We start from the raw sequence: 15,256 nt of genomic DNA, 5'->3' as shown, positions 1-15,256 counted from the left end.
TGGTCGGTGGCTAATTAGAAATGCGTTTTGATTCGTTTTTCTTTTCCCTCTTTGTTCGCATCGCCTGCGCTGCGCTTCTTTGTTTTCCACGTCGTTATGAAGAAGGGAAGGCGCGCTGTGAGCACTGATTCCCTTTTAAAATTCATACATTTACAAAACCTCACGTTATATGACGGTAGGATTTCCACCACTGCTGCTGCAGAGGTTGGTTTTAAGCCCCCGTGGTTTCCTCGGAGCGCAAATCACGCTGCAATCATGCAGAGGAAAATAAGTCCTTCGCAGTCCCACGCAACAGTTAATAAGATAAACCTACTAACACACGCTTTGCAGCAGGCCTACAAACGTGTGCGTTTACAGCCTTTTACCTTTACCCTTGGAGTTCTAAGCGCTCTTTACGAAGTCGATCAACAGATTGAAAGGTAGGGGAGCAGACAGAACAGGGCGCATTCCAGCGAGCGTGATCTGTTTCCAGAGGGGTAACACTTACAGGCATATGTCATGGAGAAGCTGTTCCCCATTTTGACCATATCCACCTGCGGCACCAGTTTGGGGATGTCCTGGTGGTGTGAGAGCGCGAACCGAAAAACCTCATATTCGTGCGATTCGGTTGGGAACAATCCTCCTGTTGAGCAGCAAAGAATCAGGAGTTAATGATAGGCACATTGTACTGGAAAGAGGAGAAACGCGCAACTAGGAAAAAAAAGCTAAAGTTGAATTAAAGGTGTCGGTGCTAAGACAAAAGATCTGTGCGCCATGCTCACCTATATTGATGTTACTTGGAAAACTTGAGCTTGAACCCAAGCACATCCCCAGTAAACTGGTGTAGAGGATGGTGAGGCTTCGCTGCATATTTCCTTTTGCATTGGCGAAGGGGAAGAGAACCGAAATCCAAGCATATGTTTTGTCCGTGTGTGAAGTTAAATCCCCGGCTTCTCCGTCGCTCCCGTCGCCGCCTCCCGTTAGAGCCGCGTTTGCACCGACATCGATTCAACAGCGAGACAATTATCGCAATGGCGAGAAGGAGGCACCTTTCTCTCTCTTCGCTTCCCTCTCTCTGCCGATGCTCCCCTGTCCCCGGTTGCTGCTGTATGAGACGGAGAATGACTTCAGCACTGGCCGCACTGCAAAAAATAAGCCAGTCTTAAAAAGCTGTTGCGTCTCAGCGTCGATTTCCCAAACCCCTTCCCACGGAAAATGCGGTGCAATCACTTCACTTGTTTCTACTCTTAAGGGGAAAATTTCGTCTCTTGAAAGAGAAACTAGTGTCAAATGAAGAAACGTGTGTAGAGCACAATACTCGCATGGGGAAAATAACATATGGACCAAAAAGGTCCGTTTTGCACATGGAAGCAAGTGGCAATATCTCACCCTATACAGGAAGATGTCACCTCTGAAAAATAAGATGGACACTTTCCCACTCATTACTTGACTAACGACCCGCAGGATGAGGTTTTTTTTTTTTTTTTTTTTTTTTTTGCAGTGTGCACCTTCAGTGCGCGCACACAGGTCCCAGGAGAGACGCACAGCTTTTCATAGAGATCCGTGCATTTCAACTGCCACTGCAAAAAGTATCCATATGACGCATTTACACGTTTACTGTCACTTTGATCCTGAAATAATAATAATAATAAAAATAAAAATATATCTACTCTTAAATTTCAATGTGTAGGTGTAAGTGTAAGGAGACAATGGGGTCGGGGGTGGAGTTTTATGGATCCATATTTGGAACTTTTTCTCTCAGCTGATTTTCCAAAATCACAAATCTGACTCTCACACCGAAAACCATCAAGCTGATGTAGACGGTTTTAGCTGAGATGTACCGATCAGCCACAACAATATGACCACCTCGTAGCTCTCCCTTTTCCTCTGACTCATCAGAGAATGGACATGGGCCTTTTGAGGGTGCCCTGTGCTGTCTGGCAACAGGATGTTGATAGTGGGGGGGCCTTTGGGTCCTGTAGGTTGAGGGGAGGAGCCTCTGTTGATCAGGCGTGTTCCAGTGCATCCCACAGATATTTGATCTGTTTGGGGCCAGGTCAACACCTTGAGCTGTGTGTTCCAGCAAAACTGTTGTCACACGATGGTCAAGGTTATTTATTTCTCCTCTCAGCGGTCATAATGTTATGCCTGATCGGTGCACATCCCCAGTTTCCCACTATTATTTTTATCTTTCTTTCATCTGGAAAGGACGAAATTAAATGGAGGTCAATGGAGAAAAAAAGTTAACAAGCAGCCAAACATTTTGAGTTTAATTATAATTCTGGCCATTAGTAAAAATTTAAATATTAAATATTATAAAGATATCTAGTTTCCTGCTCTATCTCTACGTACTTGTTAGTGATTTACATGATTTATAAACCATTAAAAATGAAACGAGGATAAATAGAGTGGATAAAACGGTGAAGACACATGAAATAAATCCATTTCTCCCCACTTGTCAAGTCTACTTTTGACTTCCTCAGAGAACAATTAGCGGCCTTAAACCAAAATGAGTCATTATTTGCTCGGTTGGTAGCACAGAATTATAAAATAAAGACAATAAATGGAGATTAGTGCACTTTGCCTGCCATCTGAGAAATGTGTTCGTAGTCGCTGTGAGCTGTGCACACATAGTGTAAATTACAAGTACATTTTCAGTGTAGAAATGTAGCCTAGGAAGATACACTTAAGAAAAATTAGCTTGATTTTGCCAGAAGTAGTTTTTTTTTTTTCATTTTGTGTGTCCCACCCACCCCCTCTCACACAGTGCAGGACTGGCAAACTGCTGATAGAGGTGGGGGGGTTGTGATTTAAGCCATGTATTTACAGACACGTACAGCCAATTATTTCCTGGACATGAGGTGCATGCCCTCACGCTTTTGTGCAGAGTGCAAAATTAACCAGCACTGGTGATATACACATGAGATTGCCTGCAAAGCGAACTATGCTCGGGCGCTTGTTTGGAAAATGAAGTGCTAAATCCTGCCTTTTACACAATTAGGATTATGCACGTGCTCATTTATCACAACAAGTTGAGGGTATTTTCTTAAGTTGACTTCATCCACTCATTGTTTCCATATCGCCGAGGCTTCCGCTAACACGTTTATGCCAGAAAATGAAATTTAGAAGATTAGAAGCTTACGCTGAATTAGATTTCTAGTGTTTCCAATTGAGCAAAAACATTTCTTATGAGGGAAAAAAAGAAAAAAAATGTGTGACTGACTACCTCCGGCTGTGCTTTACACGCTTGAGAAATAGAAATGCGGGAAGTAAAAGGTTATCTAATTTATGAATGATGGATGTCAGAATATAGGACGTAGGCAGAATGGTGAATTTTCCTCACCTTTGTTCAAAATAATGAGAGGTTACCTCAAACATAAACGGCTGGCCAGACTTTCATTACAATGGTTCACCCCACCCCCCGCCAGATCTTGTGGTATTTCAGTCTCTGCGTGCATAAAGACATTTGATTTATGCATATTTTCCAACCGGTTCCATAAACCGTGTTTATTTCTGTGCGCTTTGTGTGCACGCGTTCGCCCGCAGTGCCCCATGTGTAATGAGTGCCATGCAGTCTTTTTAAAAAAAAAAAAAAAAAAAAAAAAAAAAAAAAAATCCTGATGAATGCAAACAGACCTCAGAATAGCACGAGTAACGGCGGCTAAATATTCTACGGCGCTAAGTAGAGGAATAACAATCACAGATGCAATTGCTTGTTGTTCTAGGATAAAAATATCATCACCCTTAGACAGACTCTGCTTAACTGAAAGAGGGAAATACACTGTCTTCTCGTTCCTAAAGATGACACCAGCACTGTTCACAATGTGAGAGTTTTTTTTATTTTTTTTATAGAGATCTACATGAAGAGTATAATGAGGCCAATCCGTCAAAATCTGCTGGTTCCACTCCAGTTTGAGTACAGAGTGGGTAAAAAGGGAAAACTTCTCAGCATGTTACGCAATAATTGAGCCACTACTCTTGTGCTGTCAAGTACCTGTGTACATCATCATGCTGGAGGGCAAACTATGAACTTTTGGCTCAACAAAGTACTTTTTTTTTTATGCCTTTTTTTTGTCTCCATATGTTGTTCAGGATGAGCTTTAATCAACTGCTGCCTTAAAATTGTGTCATGTTTCTTGTGCTATATTCTTGTGCCAAGGAGTTTTTGGCCAGATGGTAACACGAAATATTGTATTTTGTTTTTTTTTTCACAGTTTTCCCATGGGGAATTGGTGACTTTTTCCAACACATTTCAACAACTGATCCTCTTTGAAACAATGTCTCCAGGTAAAGGTGATAAACACAAATCCAAACTGACACTTCATAGACATTTCCGTAGCACTATGGATCCACTGACGAGGTTTAAAAAGGAACATCTGTGAGCGTGGCTCATCAGAAACCCGCATGGCTGGGGTTAACCACCAGATACACAGTTTAAGGAAACTCTTTTCATCCTGTTTTCAGTCGATGGGACTCTAAAGAGCCGTAATGGGTCAGAGACACGTTGTGAATGGTGGTGAAACTTCTTGGGGACAGATGTTAAAGACTGTGTTGTGAACTGATGGCAGATTAAACCTCAGTCTGCCCCCCCACTTGTCAGAGAAAGTTTTTCCAATTTGACGTAGACGGCTTCCTTTACTCCACCTTTAAACCATCTGTCTTTTCTGACTAAAATGGGGGCTTTCATGTCCTTAAAGGAGTGTCCTTTGTCCTTGAGGTGTACGTAGACCGGATACAACTGAGAACCAGTTAAATCAATCAAATAGATAAAGTACACCCATACATTAATATCACCTTCAGATTCATAAAATTAGAATTAGGGGTTTCAGATTAACCTCCTTGGGGAGTGCCAGTTTGAATCTGTCTTTGCTAATGGATATGTCGTGTCACCATGCCAAGATCTGAAGAGCTCTGAATCTGGCCGAACGATGGAAATAAAAATAAAATGAATGCGAACAACTGCAAGTGTGTTCACAACTGTCCGCAGACCTGCAAAATCACTGCAGCAATCATTGTTCTAGTAGTAGGTGTCTAACAGCACAGATCTATAATCAAAAAGAGATACCACAACTCTGACCTCCACGGGTGTGCCAGAAAAAAAAAATGCAATATCTGTCCAAAAAGAACATTAGAGCAAAATTATAATTTGCCAAAAAGCTGGGCCTTTGCCTTTGTGTTCTCAAAGGCAAAGGCCCAGCTTTTTGGAGTAATGTGCTCTAGGCGGACAAATCAAAGAGAAACAATAGACATGTTTGGCAAAGGCCAGAGACATCTTTGGTGGAGAACGTGTCACTCAACAATGAATTCAGCATCTTATCAAAGAGTCCTTGAATGTAATGTGAGGCCATCTGTCTGAAAGATGAAATGAGAAGTGGACCTTCAACAGGATGATGATCCCTGAGAATGATCAAATACACAATGAGGAGTGTCTCAAAAGGTTTATGGCATGGTCTAATCAATCAAATCATCAGTGCGATGTGTCTGCAATAAAGGGGCAATACCCGCTACCACTGAGCTCGCTACTTCCATTCTCCACATCCATAGTTTACCTCTTGACATACTTTATTTGTTGAATAAATCCCAATTTTTCTTGTGTTTGCAGCATCTACCTGAACAAACAATTTCAAAGAAGATCAAATGTTTGCTTGTCCAAATACAAACACATAAATCTAAAGCCAACAATTTCTTCAGGATTCATTTATATCTGTGTTTAATCGATCCAGTTGGACGTAATGACCTAAACGCAGCCTAATGCAAGGCACTCATACGTCCCTGCTATGTTATTTTATTAACTCTAATAGTACTGCTCTGATCTGTGTAAAGAAAGAAAGATGAACAAACACAGATACATATTTTTTGAGAACCTTAAACTAAATCTAGAAAAACAGAACAATATACATAGAAAGTATGGAAATGATCCATCAGTTGCGCAGCAGTGATTGGTCTTCATGTCACATAGACACAGTAATGCATTGTGATTCTCTTGGCTTGTTCCGCGCGTTATCTGCAGACTTGATTACAGCACTTGTTGACTGACTGACAGACAATGTGGAAGTACACCAGGCTTGGCCGAATGCCTGGCATTAACACAGAATCAATAGGAAGCTGACTGGCCTGGACTCTGCCTGATTTCTGCTTTGTACCTTAATTGGGATGAGTTATTGACATGTAGCCTAATTAGTTGCCCTCATAATTGATTTAGCAGCTCTGCTATAGAGGAAGTGTGCCTTTTAGAAGTGGGAGAAGATTGGGACTTAACGCTGCGTGAGAGCTCACATTTCATGTGTTTGAACAAGTTTTCCCAGAACGGAACTTGCAACGAATTGTTACAGCAAGTAACATTATGTTTGCACGGCATTTCAAGCCTATATTTTTCAAGGCAAACAGCTGCATCACTGCACATCAATAAAGCAACTTTGAAAAAAAAGAGAAATGTTTACTGTGCCGTTTTGCAATTTTCAGCTTTTTTTTTTAAAAAAAAAGAACGTACATTTTTCAGTGTGCACAGTGTCATTTTTGTAGAAATCTGTGTTTTGTTTTACCTTTAGAAGAAGATGTGTCTCTCTTGAGAGTGGTAGACTCTGAGTGGCTTCGCCGTTTTAATTGTTGCGTCATGTGGTTGATGGAACCAAGTCTCATCAGTGGTTACAAATCCCCGCAGAAGTCAAAATAAAAAAATGGCCATACTGTCCCTTGATATGCTGGACTGAACCAGGCTTCATCTTTCAGGATCTAGTAAGCTGACAACTTGCTCCAAGTGTTGGGGAGATGCCTGAAAGAAATACGGCAAAAGTTTTTAACTTCAAATCTTCAGTGAAATCACTCAAAGACCAGAACTGCACATGCATGTTATGGGAGGTGAATAACTTAAATCCCCTAGCTTATGGTGCAAACCTTGCAATCACCACTTGCATTGTGTAATACACTCACCGGCCCCTTTATTCTTGCTAGTAAGAGGTTGGACTCAGAACTTCCTTAATTCTTCCTTCGTGACATAATTTCAACCAGGTGTTGGAAACATTCTTCAGCATCACACAGTTGTTGCAGATTTGTCGGCTGCACATCTATGATGCCAATCTATGGCTCCACCACATCCCAAATCAGCAGTTTCTGAAATACTCAGACCAGCCCGCCTGGTACCAACAACCACACCATGTTCAAAGTCACTTAAATCCCCTTTCTTCCCTATTCTGACGCTTGGTTTGAACTTCAGCAAGTTGTCTAGATCACCTCTACATGAATAAATGCATTGAAGCGCAGCCACGTGATTGGCTGATTAGCTATTTGTGTCAACAAGCAATTGAACAGGTGTACCTAATAAAATGGCAAGTGAGTGTAGCTTTAGTGGAAATCAACAGACGCCTGCATGAGAACTTTTGTTTTCTTTTTATGTACAGCCGTATCACTGTATTGGAGTCAGTCCTTTAAGGCTCCGTCCTTAGATGGTCACACTTAATATTTATAACCTTCAGTCTCATATACCTTGAGAGGCTGTTTATGCACAAAGAACACAGTCAATCAGATAATGCCAGTTATCAAACGGGCATACGGTGCAAAGAGGGAAACATTAAGTGGTGTGGGGAATAAACATGAGCTCCTTTTATTGCTATTCAGGTGAGTTCTCTCCCTCTCTCTCCAGCTCTGTGTCTAGCTCCCTCGCTCTCACATGCTACCTGCATAATTGCCTTTCCCCTCCACTGGCCGCAGGGGAAGTGGAGCTCTCACAACGTTACCGTGGTAATACTGATTGATGGAGTCGATACTCGTGCGGTTCCAGAACATCGAGCATCGCCGCACACAGACATGACAAATTTTGGGGAACAAATTATAATAGCCTGCATCATGATTAATCCCCTCTGGGGGAAATGGAAATATTGTGAATACCTATGAACTCATGGAGGATGCAGAGCTCTACAATGGGACCAGACTCAGGGGGGGGCTTTTGTGTCCATTGTCTCGCTGCGCAGATACGAGAAAGGGTGACAAAGAGGAAATTCACGGCTCAGGCTGTCTAACAATGCATGAAAGAGAAGTTAACGATTAATCAGACAAATTTTAAAAGTAGATTTTTGTGTGTGTGTGGGTGTGTGTGTGTGTGTGTGTCTGTGTGTGTGACACGATTAGGAATTAGGCTGTCTCAAATTCCTTTTGAAATAATTTTTACTATTCTTTTCCTGATTGAGAGGAACTCACTGTGGGCTCCGAGGAAACGGAGGAATAGTTATGGTCGATGCCAGAGCTGTGACAGTAATTCAGCATAAAGATGGTGCATGAGCATAAGAACCCAAGTATCTAGAATATAGTGTCTAGTCTATCGGCTCCTCATTAACTGCCATTATGTCTGACTGCCCTGATGTTCACCATGAGATAAAAACACAGCATTGTGTAGCGTTTGAAGCTATAGGAACCCCAGGAGTAGCCTGCTTCTCTATAGAGAAATTTGAAAAACGTTTCGCTAAGAAGTGCGTCCGTGGGCAAAGGACAGTTGTTGCGACTGCAACGATGACACATTTGTTGCCGAGTTACCTCATCACAGCCTGAAGCTGTGCAACTGGTGAATGGCCATCTACAGTTTATCGAACCAGTAGTGTCACGTTGTGTCTCGAAGCAATTACTGCACATACTATTGTCAAGTTAATTACGCTACAACTGCCACAAACAAATGAAACTTCACCAGGGAAAAAAGAAAAAGATAAATGTATCTTGTTACATATACAATGCTGAAACAGTGTTGTACTTGAAACCCATACCTATACCCAGGTACCACGAGAAGAGTCGGGGTCTCCACATATGTTTAGATTGATCGGGCATAACATTATGACCACATTCCTAATATTGTGTTGGTTTTCCCTTGTGGCTCCAAAACAGTTGTGACTCATCAGAGCATGGACATGCTCCTTCTGAAGGGGTCTTGTGGTGTCTTGAAACAGGATGTTGTTAGTGGGGGGCCTTTGGGTCCTATGGGTTGAGGGGAGGGGCTTCTGTGGATCAGACTTTTTCTAGTGCATCCCACAGACACTTGATCATTTTCGGGGCCAGATCAACACCTTGTGCTGTTTTTCATGTTTCCTCACTTTTCTGTCAGCGGTTTTAATGTTGTGGCTGATCTGTGTGTGTATAGATAGATAGACAGATAAAACAAAGGAAAACAAATATGAATGCAACATTATAATGGCTGGAATATATTACGTGCGAATGCGATGATCTCAAACGTTACGTAACCATCTCACTGTCTAATAATTTTGAATATCAAGCCTGCCCGTCTCAGTGTGAATGTTCTGCTTTGCTAACGAGCCTTTAGGATCAATCAGACCAAATTAGCGCTCAGCGCGGCTAACAGGGTCAGCCCCAATGAGATCAGACATTACAGGGACGGTCCAAGAAAAATAAATGATGAGCGGGACCTCGAGCTGCCAATCTCACTGGCCAGTGTTTACTAGAGAAGCGCTTTCATCACTTAACTGACTGCACGCAACATAATTGTGCTTTTGGCCACTTAGCCAGAAGAAGGGAGAGGGAAAATAATAAAACACAGTGATGCAGTTGTTTATGCTACTTTTAAAAACAGCGGACCCTCATTATTACACACAGCTATGAGCAGCCCGAACACGGAGAAGCAGAGGCCTGCGCTCGGGCCCTGAATGTCTTCATTAGAAAAGAAAAGGAATCATTTGAATGCAACGTAATTAATTTTCTAATGAAATCCCTTTGAGGCTGGTTAATTCTCTCCGTCTCTCAGTTCAATATCATGGCTCGTGTGTTGCAGTATACAGCTCGGTCAATGGAGAAGACGGTTCCTTCCCATGAAGGCAATCACGCATCACATATTTGCCATGGGAAATCAACGCCAGTCCAATCATTCTGGACATTTGCGCACGTGTGTGAGCCTTTATGTCGGCAGTGCAAACCTCCGCTGCTACAGCTGAACGGGGCGCTATGAGCTTGTTAAATCAGCAGCTCTAATGATCTGAATCTCTGCCCCATTCAGTCTGACTGGCTTTATTCTTGCAGGGACAGAGGGAGAAAGGCGTAGACGTGGAAAGGTCAGCTAAGAAGACGTGAAAAAGGACAAGGGGAGATGTAATAGAGAGCTGAAGAAATATCTGGAATGTCTGACAAACTCTTGTAACACGCTCGGTGTAATTCTCTTTTAAGTAGAGCAAACACTTCACCATGCCCCAAAACACTTTGGACTCCTAGTCCAAACCATATGGAAAAATCACACCTGCCAGTTTCCTGTTAATCAGCGAGGCTTCTCTTTTCTGCCGAGCACATCGCGCAGCTCAGATCACATGGCAGAACTGTTGACGGCGACACTCGAACAGGGCTCTCCCCCAGGTGTCCTGCAGTTCCGACAGAGAGTTATGATTCACGAGTGAGACTGATAGATAGCCGTCTGCTGTTGGGCTACTGGGGGATGTGCAGATCAGACAGGTGTGAGCAATACAGGTGAATGTGTCCACCGTTACTGGGTCAGCAAACCAGGTCACACACACACACATATACCTGTGCACTCAAGCAAACATACTGCATATACAAATAAAAACATGCTGAGATGTCCTCTTTCCTGTGACTGGCATATCTAAAAAAAAACAAAACAAAAAACAATCTTCGTAGTTCAGTGTTACAAATAAAAGGTCCTTTCAGTGGCAGCCATCTTAACGCGTCTTAACCTCCTGAGACCCAGACTTTTATTTGGCCAGCATTTTTAATTTCTCTATGGTTTTTGGGACTAGTAGGACCTAAGATGTATAAAAACTAAGCATCATCGTTGAACAGGAAGCAGTAGTTTTTAAAAAAACAAGAAAACAAAAAACAATGCCCTGATATGTGGACACTGGGATTATTTCATTATTTACATTACAAATGTGTGAAAAACAGAAAACTGTTTATTTAAATGCCTGGACATGGCTAAATGAGCAAAATGAAGTCCCAAACTTGCTAATTAGCGACGCTGTAGCTCGTTGCCATCGATAGAATTTGTTAAATACGCGCATCACATCAAACTAAAAACATTAATAAGAATAAATAAGTTTCAACCATAAAATTCAATGATGTTTTAAATGGCAGACTAAAGCGTCCACTAATGAGGACAACAGGTTTAAATGAAGCAGAAAAAGCTGCGATAAAACCTAAAACTTAATGTCCCCATATGAGGACGCAGGGTCTCAGGAGGTTAAAGAAAAACCAATATCTTTACCAATACAGTCATAGTTAACTGTGTTGGTGGTAGGTGGAGTTTGCTACATTTGGATCTGAGAAGGTGGAGGTGTGCAATCTGTTACCCACAACTCTTCATCTAACAGCTCACTGCGGCTGCTCCTTGTTCCATCTGGGAAAAAATCAAACGCTCTGCTGATGAAAAGATGAGGAAAACGATGGCCGTACCGCTCCACTGTAACGAGCAGTGTTTCATGTTACGGATTAAAGACACAAGACACCCTGCATTTTTGCTTTTTCCTAATTCATCACATGCTTTCCTAAGAATTCCTGGTGCACGTGAAGGCAATCTGGGCCCAGCACAGGGAGGGACTTTATCATGAGATTCAAGGAGAACCCGTCCTCATCGAGAGGTTATTAAAAACTATTTTAAAAACCCAATTTATGAAATCTAGCCTTGGATGTGAGTTTCTGAGCAGCATGACGTGTGGCCTAGGCTTTGAATTTTAGAAGACAGAGGAGTCCATGGGTGAACTGAGGCGTTCTTTTTTGCTCGGACATGTCTCGATTAACATAACCCATGTTTTTTTGAGTGACTGTAACAGTAACTATTAAAAATGAGGCATCTAAAGATTTCTAAGACTTATATAATTATAATATGAGAGTGATTTCATCTTTTCACCTAACTGTTGGCAAAAGAGTGGTTTCCCAGCGTAGATCGATATTAATTTCACCTGAACAGCAACCATTTACACACCTGTTTTGTGTCGGAGGGCAACCAGTAGGTAAGTAAATTGAGTCCTTGAATATCTAGCATGGTTTCAACTTAAGCAAAGCCAATTTAGCTCTTCCACGATGTGATGAGTCCACAATATTGATGTGGGCTGGCCACTGTGAAAGGCTAAAAGCTCCACAGCGGCGGCAGCAGTAGCAGCAGTGGGACCTTTTTTGGAACAAACAAGGACGAAAATGTGGCTCAATCCTCATAAAGTCAAAAGAAAAAAGGTCGGCGAAGGTTTATGAAGGTCACGGCACATTCTGGCCGCTGAGAAATCAATTTCCTTTTCAGCTAAAGCGTCCCTTGTGTTTTATTGACCCATATCTTTCAAGTCGCCAGCCCCATTCTCTGGTCACCCCCGAGTGTCTTAGTGCCAAAAATGGTCCATTGAATGAGGGAAAGCAGTGTGTAGCCTATTCATCTGTACCTGCTCATGTGTGTGATGAAACTGTATCTCTTTTGTTCTGCCGGTACGTGTAAATCACTGCATGCGCACATTCACATTCCCAGGGCTCGAGTGTTCACCATTCACATTTTCGTGCGTACGCCGGTGTGTGTGTGTGTGTGTGTGTGTGTGTGTGTGCGGCTGTGTGCGCGTTAGTGACTGCACAATTTGTGCGTTGCTTTGAAGGACAGGGAAGGAGGGATGGGAAGGCAATCTGTTCCTCTGCAGATTAACTCTCTCATTCCAGACCCCTCTTTTCACCAAAACACCCACTATCTCCGGCGTTTGCCTCCCGCTCCCTTCTCCCCCTCCTTCGTCACTCTCTCCAGTTGCTTCCTTATTGCTTCTGTATACTCCCCGTCTCTCGCTTGCTCTCTGTCAATCAGGCTACGTGCGTGGGCTGCGGCGTATTTGCGAGGTACAGCGATGAATCTGTAGCCGTGAAGGTAGCGTGTAGATCTCCCTCCCCACCGTCGCGAGTGCGTAGCCGCCGCTTAGGAAACACTGTGGGGACAGAACGAAAATGTAATTCCACAGGCTGAGAAAAGACGAGGGCTGCTTTTGGCCCCGGTCTCTGTGAGAAAATGTGCCCACTTCTCACTTCATTCACTGAGTGGAAGTGAATGGGTGAGGGGAACATTGTTTTCTCGTCCAATTAGCTGAGCACCCGGCCGCTTCCTCTATACTCCGTGAGAACGCAGCACGAGGCCGCAGAGATGATGAGAAAGTGACAGACAGCATGAGGATGTGCGAAGGAAGCACCTTCATGACCCCAGAGACCTCCGCACGTCTTCTCCTCCCCCCCAGGCACCCTAGAACAAGGAGCAATAGAAAGGCATGCAGAGAGCAACCTTGAGTGGAAGTGGTGATGATGGTAGATGAAGAGAGAGGAAACTCCTGTGGGAATTTGCTAGCTTTCCCCCACATTTCTCCATTTTAAGTCTGTTCTGTGCATGTATTCTGTGCTGAATACACTAAAAGGGAAACGGAGAAGAAGACAGAGGAGTCTTGGACAGGTTTGAGGGGCGGGGGGGTGTTGTAGTTAGTGCAATATGCAGGGGGTGGTGTGGGGTTGGATGAGAGGAGTCGAGAGTAGGTGCTGGGAAACAGCGAGGGTGCTAGCACTCTGCGTGCTTTCATTAGCACTCTAAATGCTAATGAATAAGTTCATAGCTTTGAAGATGCAGCTATGTTAAATATGCATGTGTTATCCAGCACAGTACATAGAGTGGGAAAAAAAGGGGTGGAAGAGGAGTGGGAGTGAGAGCTACAGTAAAAATGGAACAGTAGGAAAGGAGGAGGAGTGAAGAAAGTCAAGAAATGAAGACAGAAGATGGGGAAAGCCTGTCTGCTTCCCTTCCCTCTCATTCCCCGTCTGCTTCTCATATCTCCTCTCCACTTTTCACATCACGTCTTACCCCCTTTCTCTCCTCTACTCCTTATCTTTCCCCCCTGCTTTATTACTTCTTCCCTCCCCCTCCGTCCGGTCTTCCCTTGTCTAATGGGACATAAATTCTTTGTTGAGGCCGCATTAAAAACAAACCGTCATCATGGAAATACTTTAAGAAAACTGATGAAACGCGAATCGGCGCCCTAATTGTAGCAAATAAGAGTTAGCGTGGCTTTTTCGTGGCGTTCTCGTCTGCCCTCCTCCCCGCGGGGACAGATGCAGAGTCAGTCATTAGTGTTAAGTCAAAAGACATTAAGCCAAGCTGCTTGTGGTGCAGTAATGACCCGGCAGTTAGAAGCGATGACAACAGCAACTAGGGACAAATCTCTGTGGAGAGCGGTTTCATTTTCTTCATCCCTACAGGAAGGAAACATGTAGCGCTTGGTCTCTGAAAGCATTATACGAACACATTACACTAACAAATAAGTCGACACGTGGCTAACGTCTGTAAAAAAGAAAGCAAACTGTACTCGGTGGTTAAAAAACATCTGCATTTTGTGCACGTTTGAGGCATCTCGCATTATTTTTTGAACTCTGCAACACAAATTGAATCAATGCATGTATAATGCCACTTAATTGACCATTCCCGTGTGCTGGTCATTAACAGGTTAATGGCTTCCATTAATACCTCTAGAAAAGTGACAGGGGGGACAGAGGAGCTTCTTCAATCTGATTTCCAATTAATATGTATGAGAAAGCCTGTGTGAGAGAGATGATATGAAGATACATTATGGAGCTGAATTGAGGTGACAAAGCTATCTGATGACATGGCTTAAAGAGGAAGTGACTGTACTATTAATGGCTCTCCACCGATACAGAAGGGCAAAGGCAACATATGGCAAGATGGAATTGTGAATTATGTATGAAGTTGTTTTTGTGTACTTTTAGAAATTGGTAATTTTTCTTAGTTACATATAAATGTGGAAACTTTTGATTCCACCCTCTGGCAGTGTGAGGAATGACAGTGACACTGTGTGAGTACATCTGCATGTCATTATACAGTCACTTCTCAGCGATTTCTGAGAAATCAGCAACACCAATCATAATCGCTATTAGTCCTCAACACTGTTTATTTCTTTTGCAGTCCTTCTGAATACCATGTTTTGTCTTTTATTTGGGAGATCAGAAGCTTCTGTTCCTTCCTAGGTGCTGTTTCATTCCTCTAGGTTGCTAAAGAAGGTGAATTCATAGGACAAAAGCAACACTTGCAACTTCCTACACCATACTTCTTGTTGTGGGCTACTGCAAAGGTCACCATAGCTGGTGACCTTAAACACATTGCTATGGGTGAGTCATTGTGGGGGAAAATGAAAACTACAGATATACAAAGAAGTTTACCTTGTATTGATTAGCTGTGCTAATCTGTGTTTGTGTAAACTGGTTTGAGGAGGACTTAGATGGAACACATATTCATTTATATGTAAAGGTTCCACACTATAGCTAT

General features: G+C 42.8%; 1 protein-coding gene across 1 annotated transcript in view; it reads right to left on the bottom strand.

The window, feature by feature from the left end:
- gria1a (glutamate receptor, ionotropic, AMPA 1a) overlaps positions 1-1,187 on the bottom strand; it is a 69,775-nt gene extending 68,588 nt beyond the window's left edge. Inside the window, 2 exon segments of the mRNA XM_047584751.1 lie at positions 488-622; positions 762-1,187. Coding sequence (XP_047440707.1) covers positions 488-622; positions 762-849 — 223 coding nt within the window. The 5' untranslated portion in view covers positions 850-1,187.
- Positions 1,188-15,256: the final 14,069 nt, after the last annotated feature.

This window comes from Mugil cephalus, chromosome 5, assembly GCF_022458985.1.
Source record: "Mugil cephalus isolate CIBA_MC_2020 chromosome 5, CIBA_Mcephalus_1.1, whole genome shotgun sequence".
In the NCBI taxonomy this organism is placed as follows: Eukaryota; Metazoa; Chordata; class Actinopteri; order Mugiliformes; family Mugilidae; genus Mugil; species Mugil cephalus.
The sequence above is the reverse complement of the archived record's forward strand: the minus strand, read 5'-3'. Positions and strand labels throughout refer to the sequence as shown.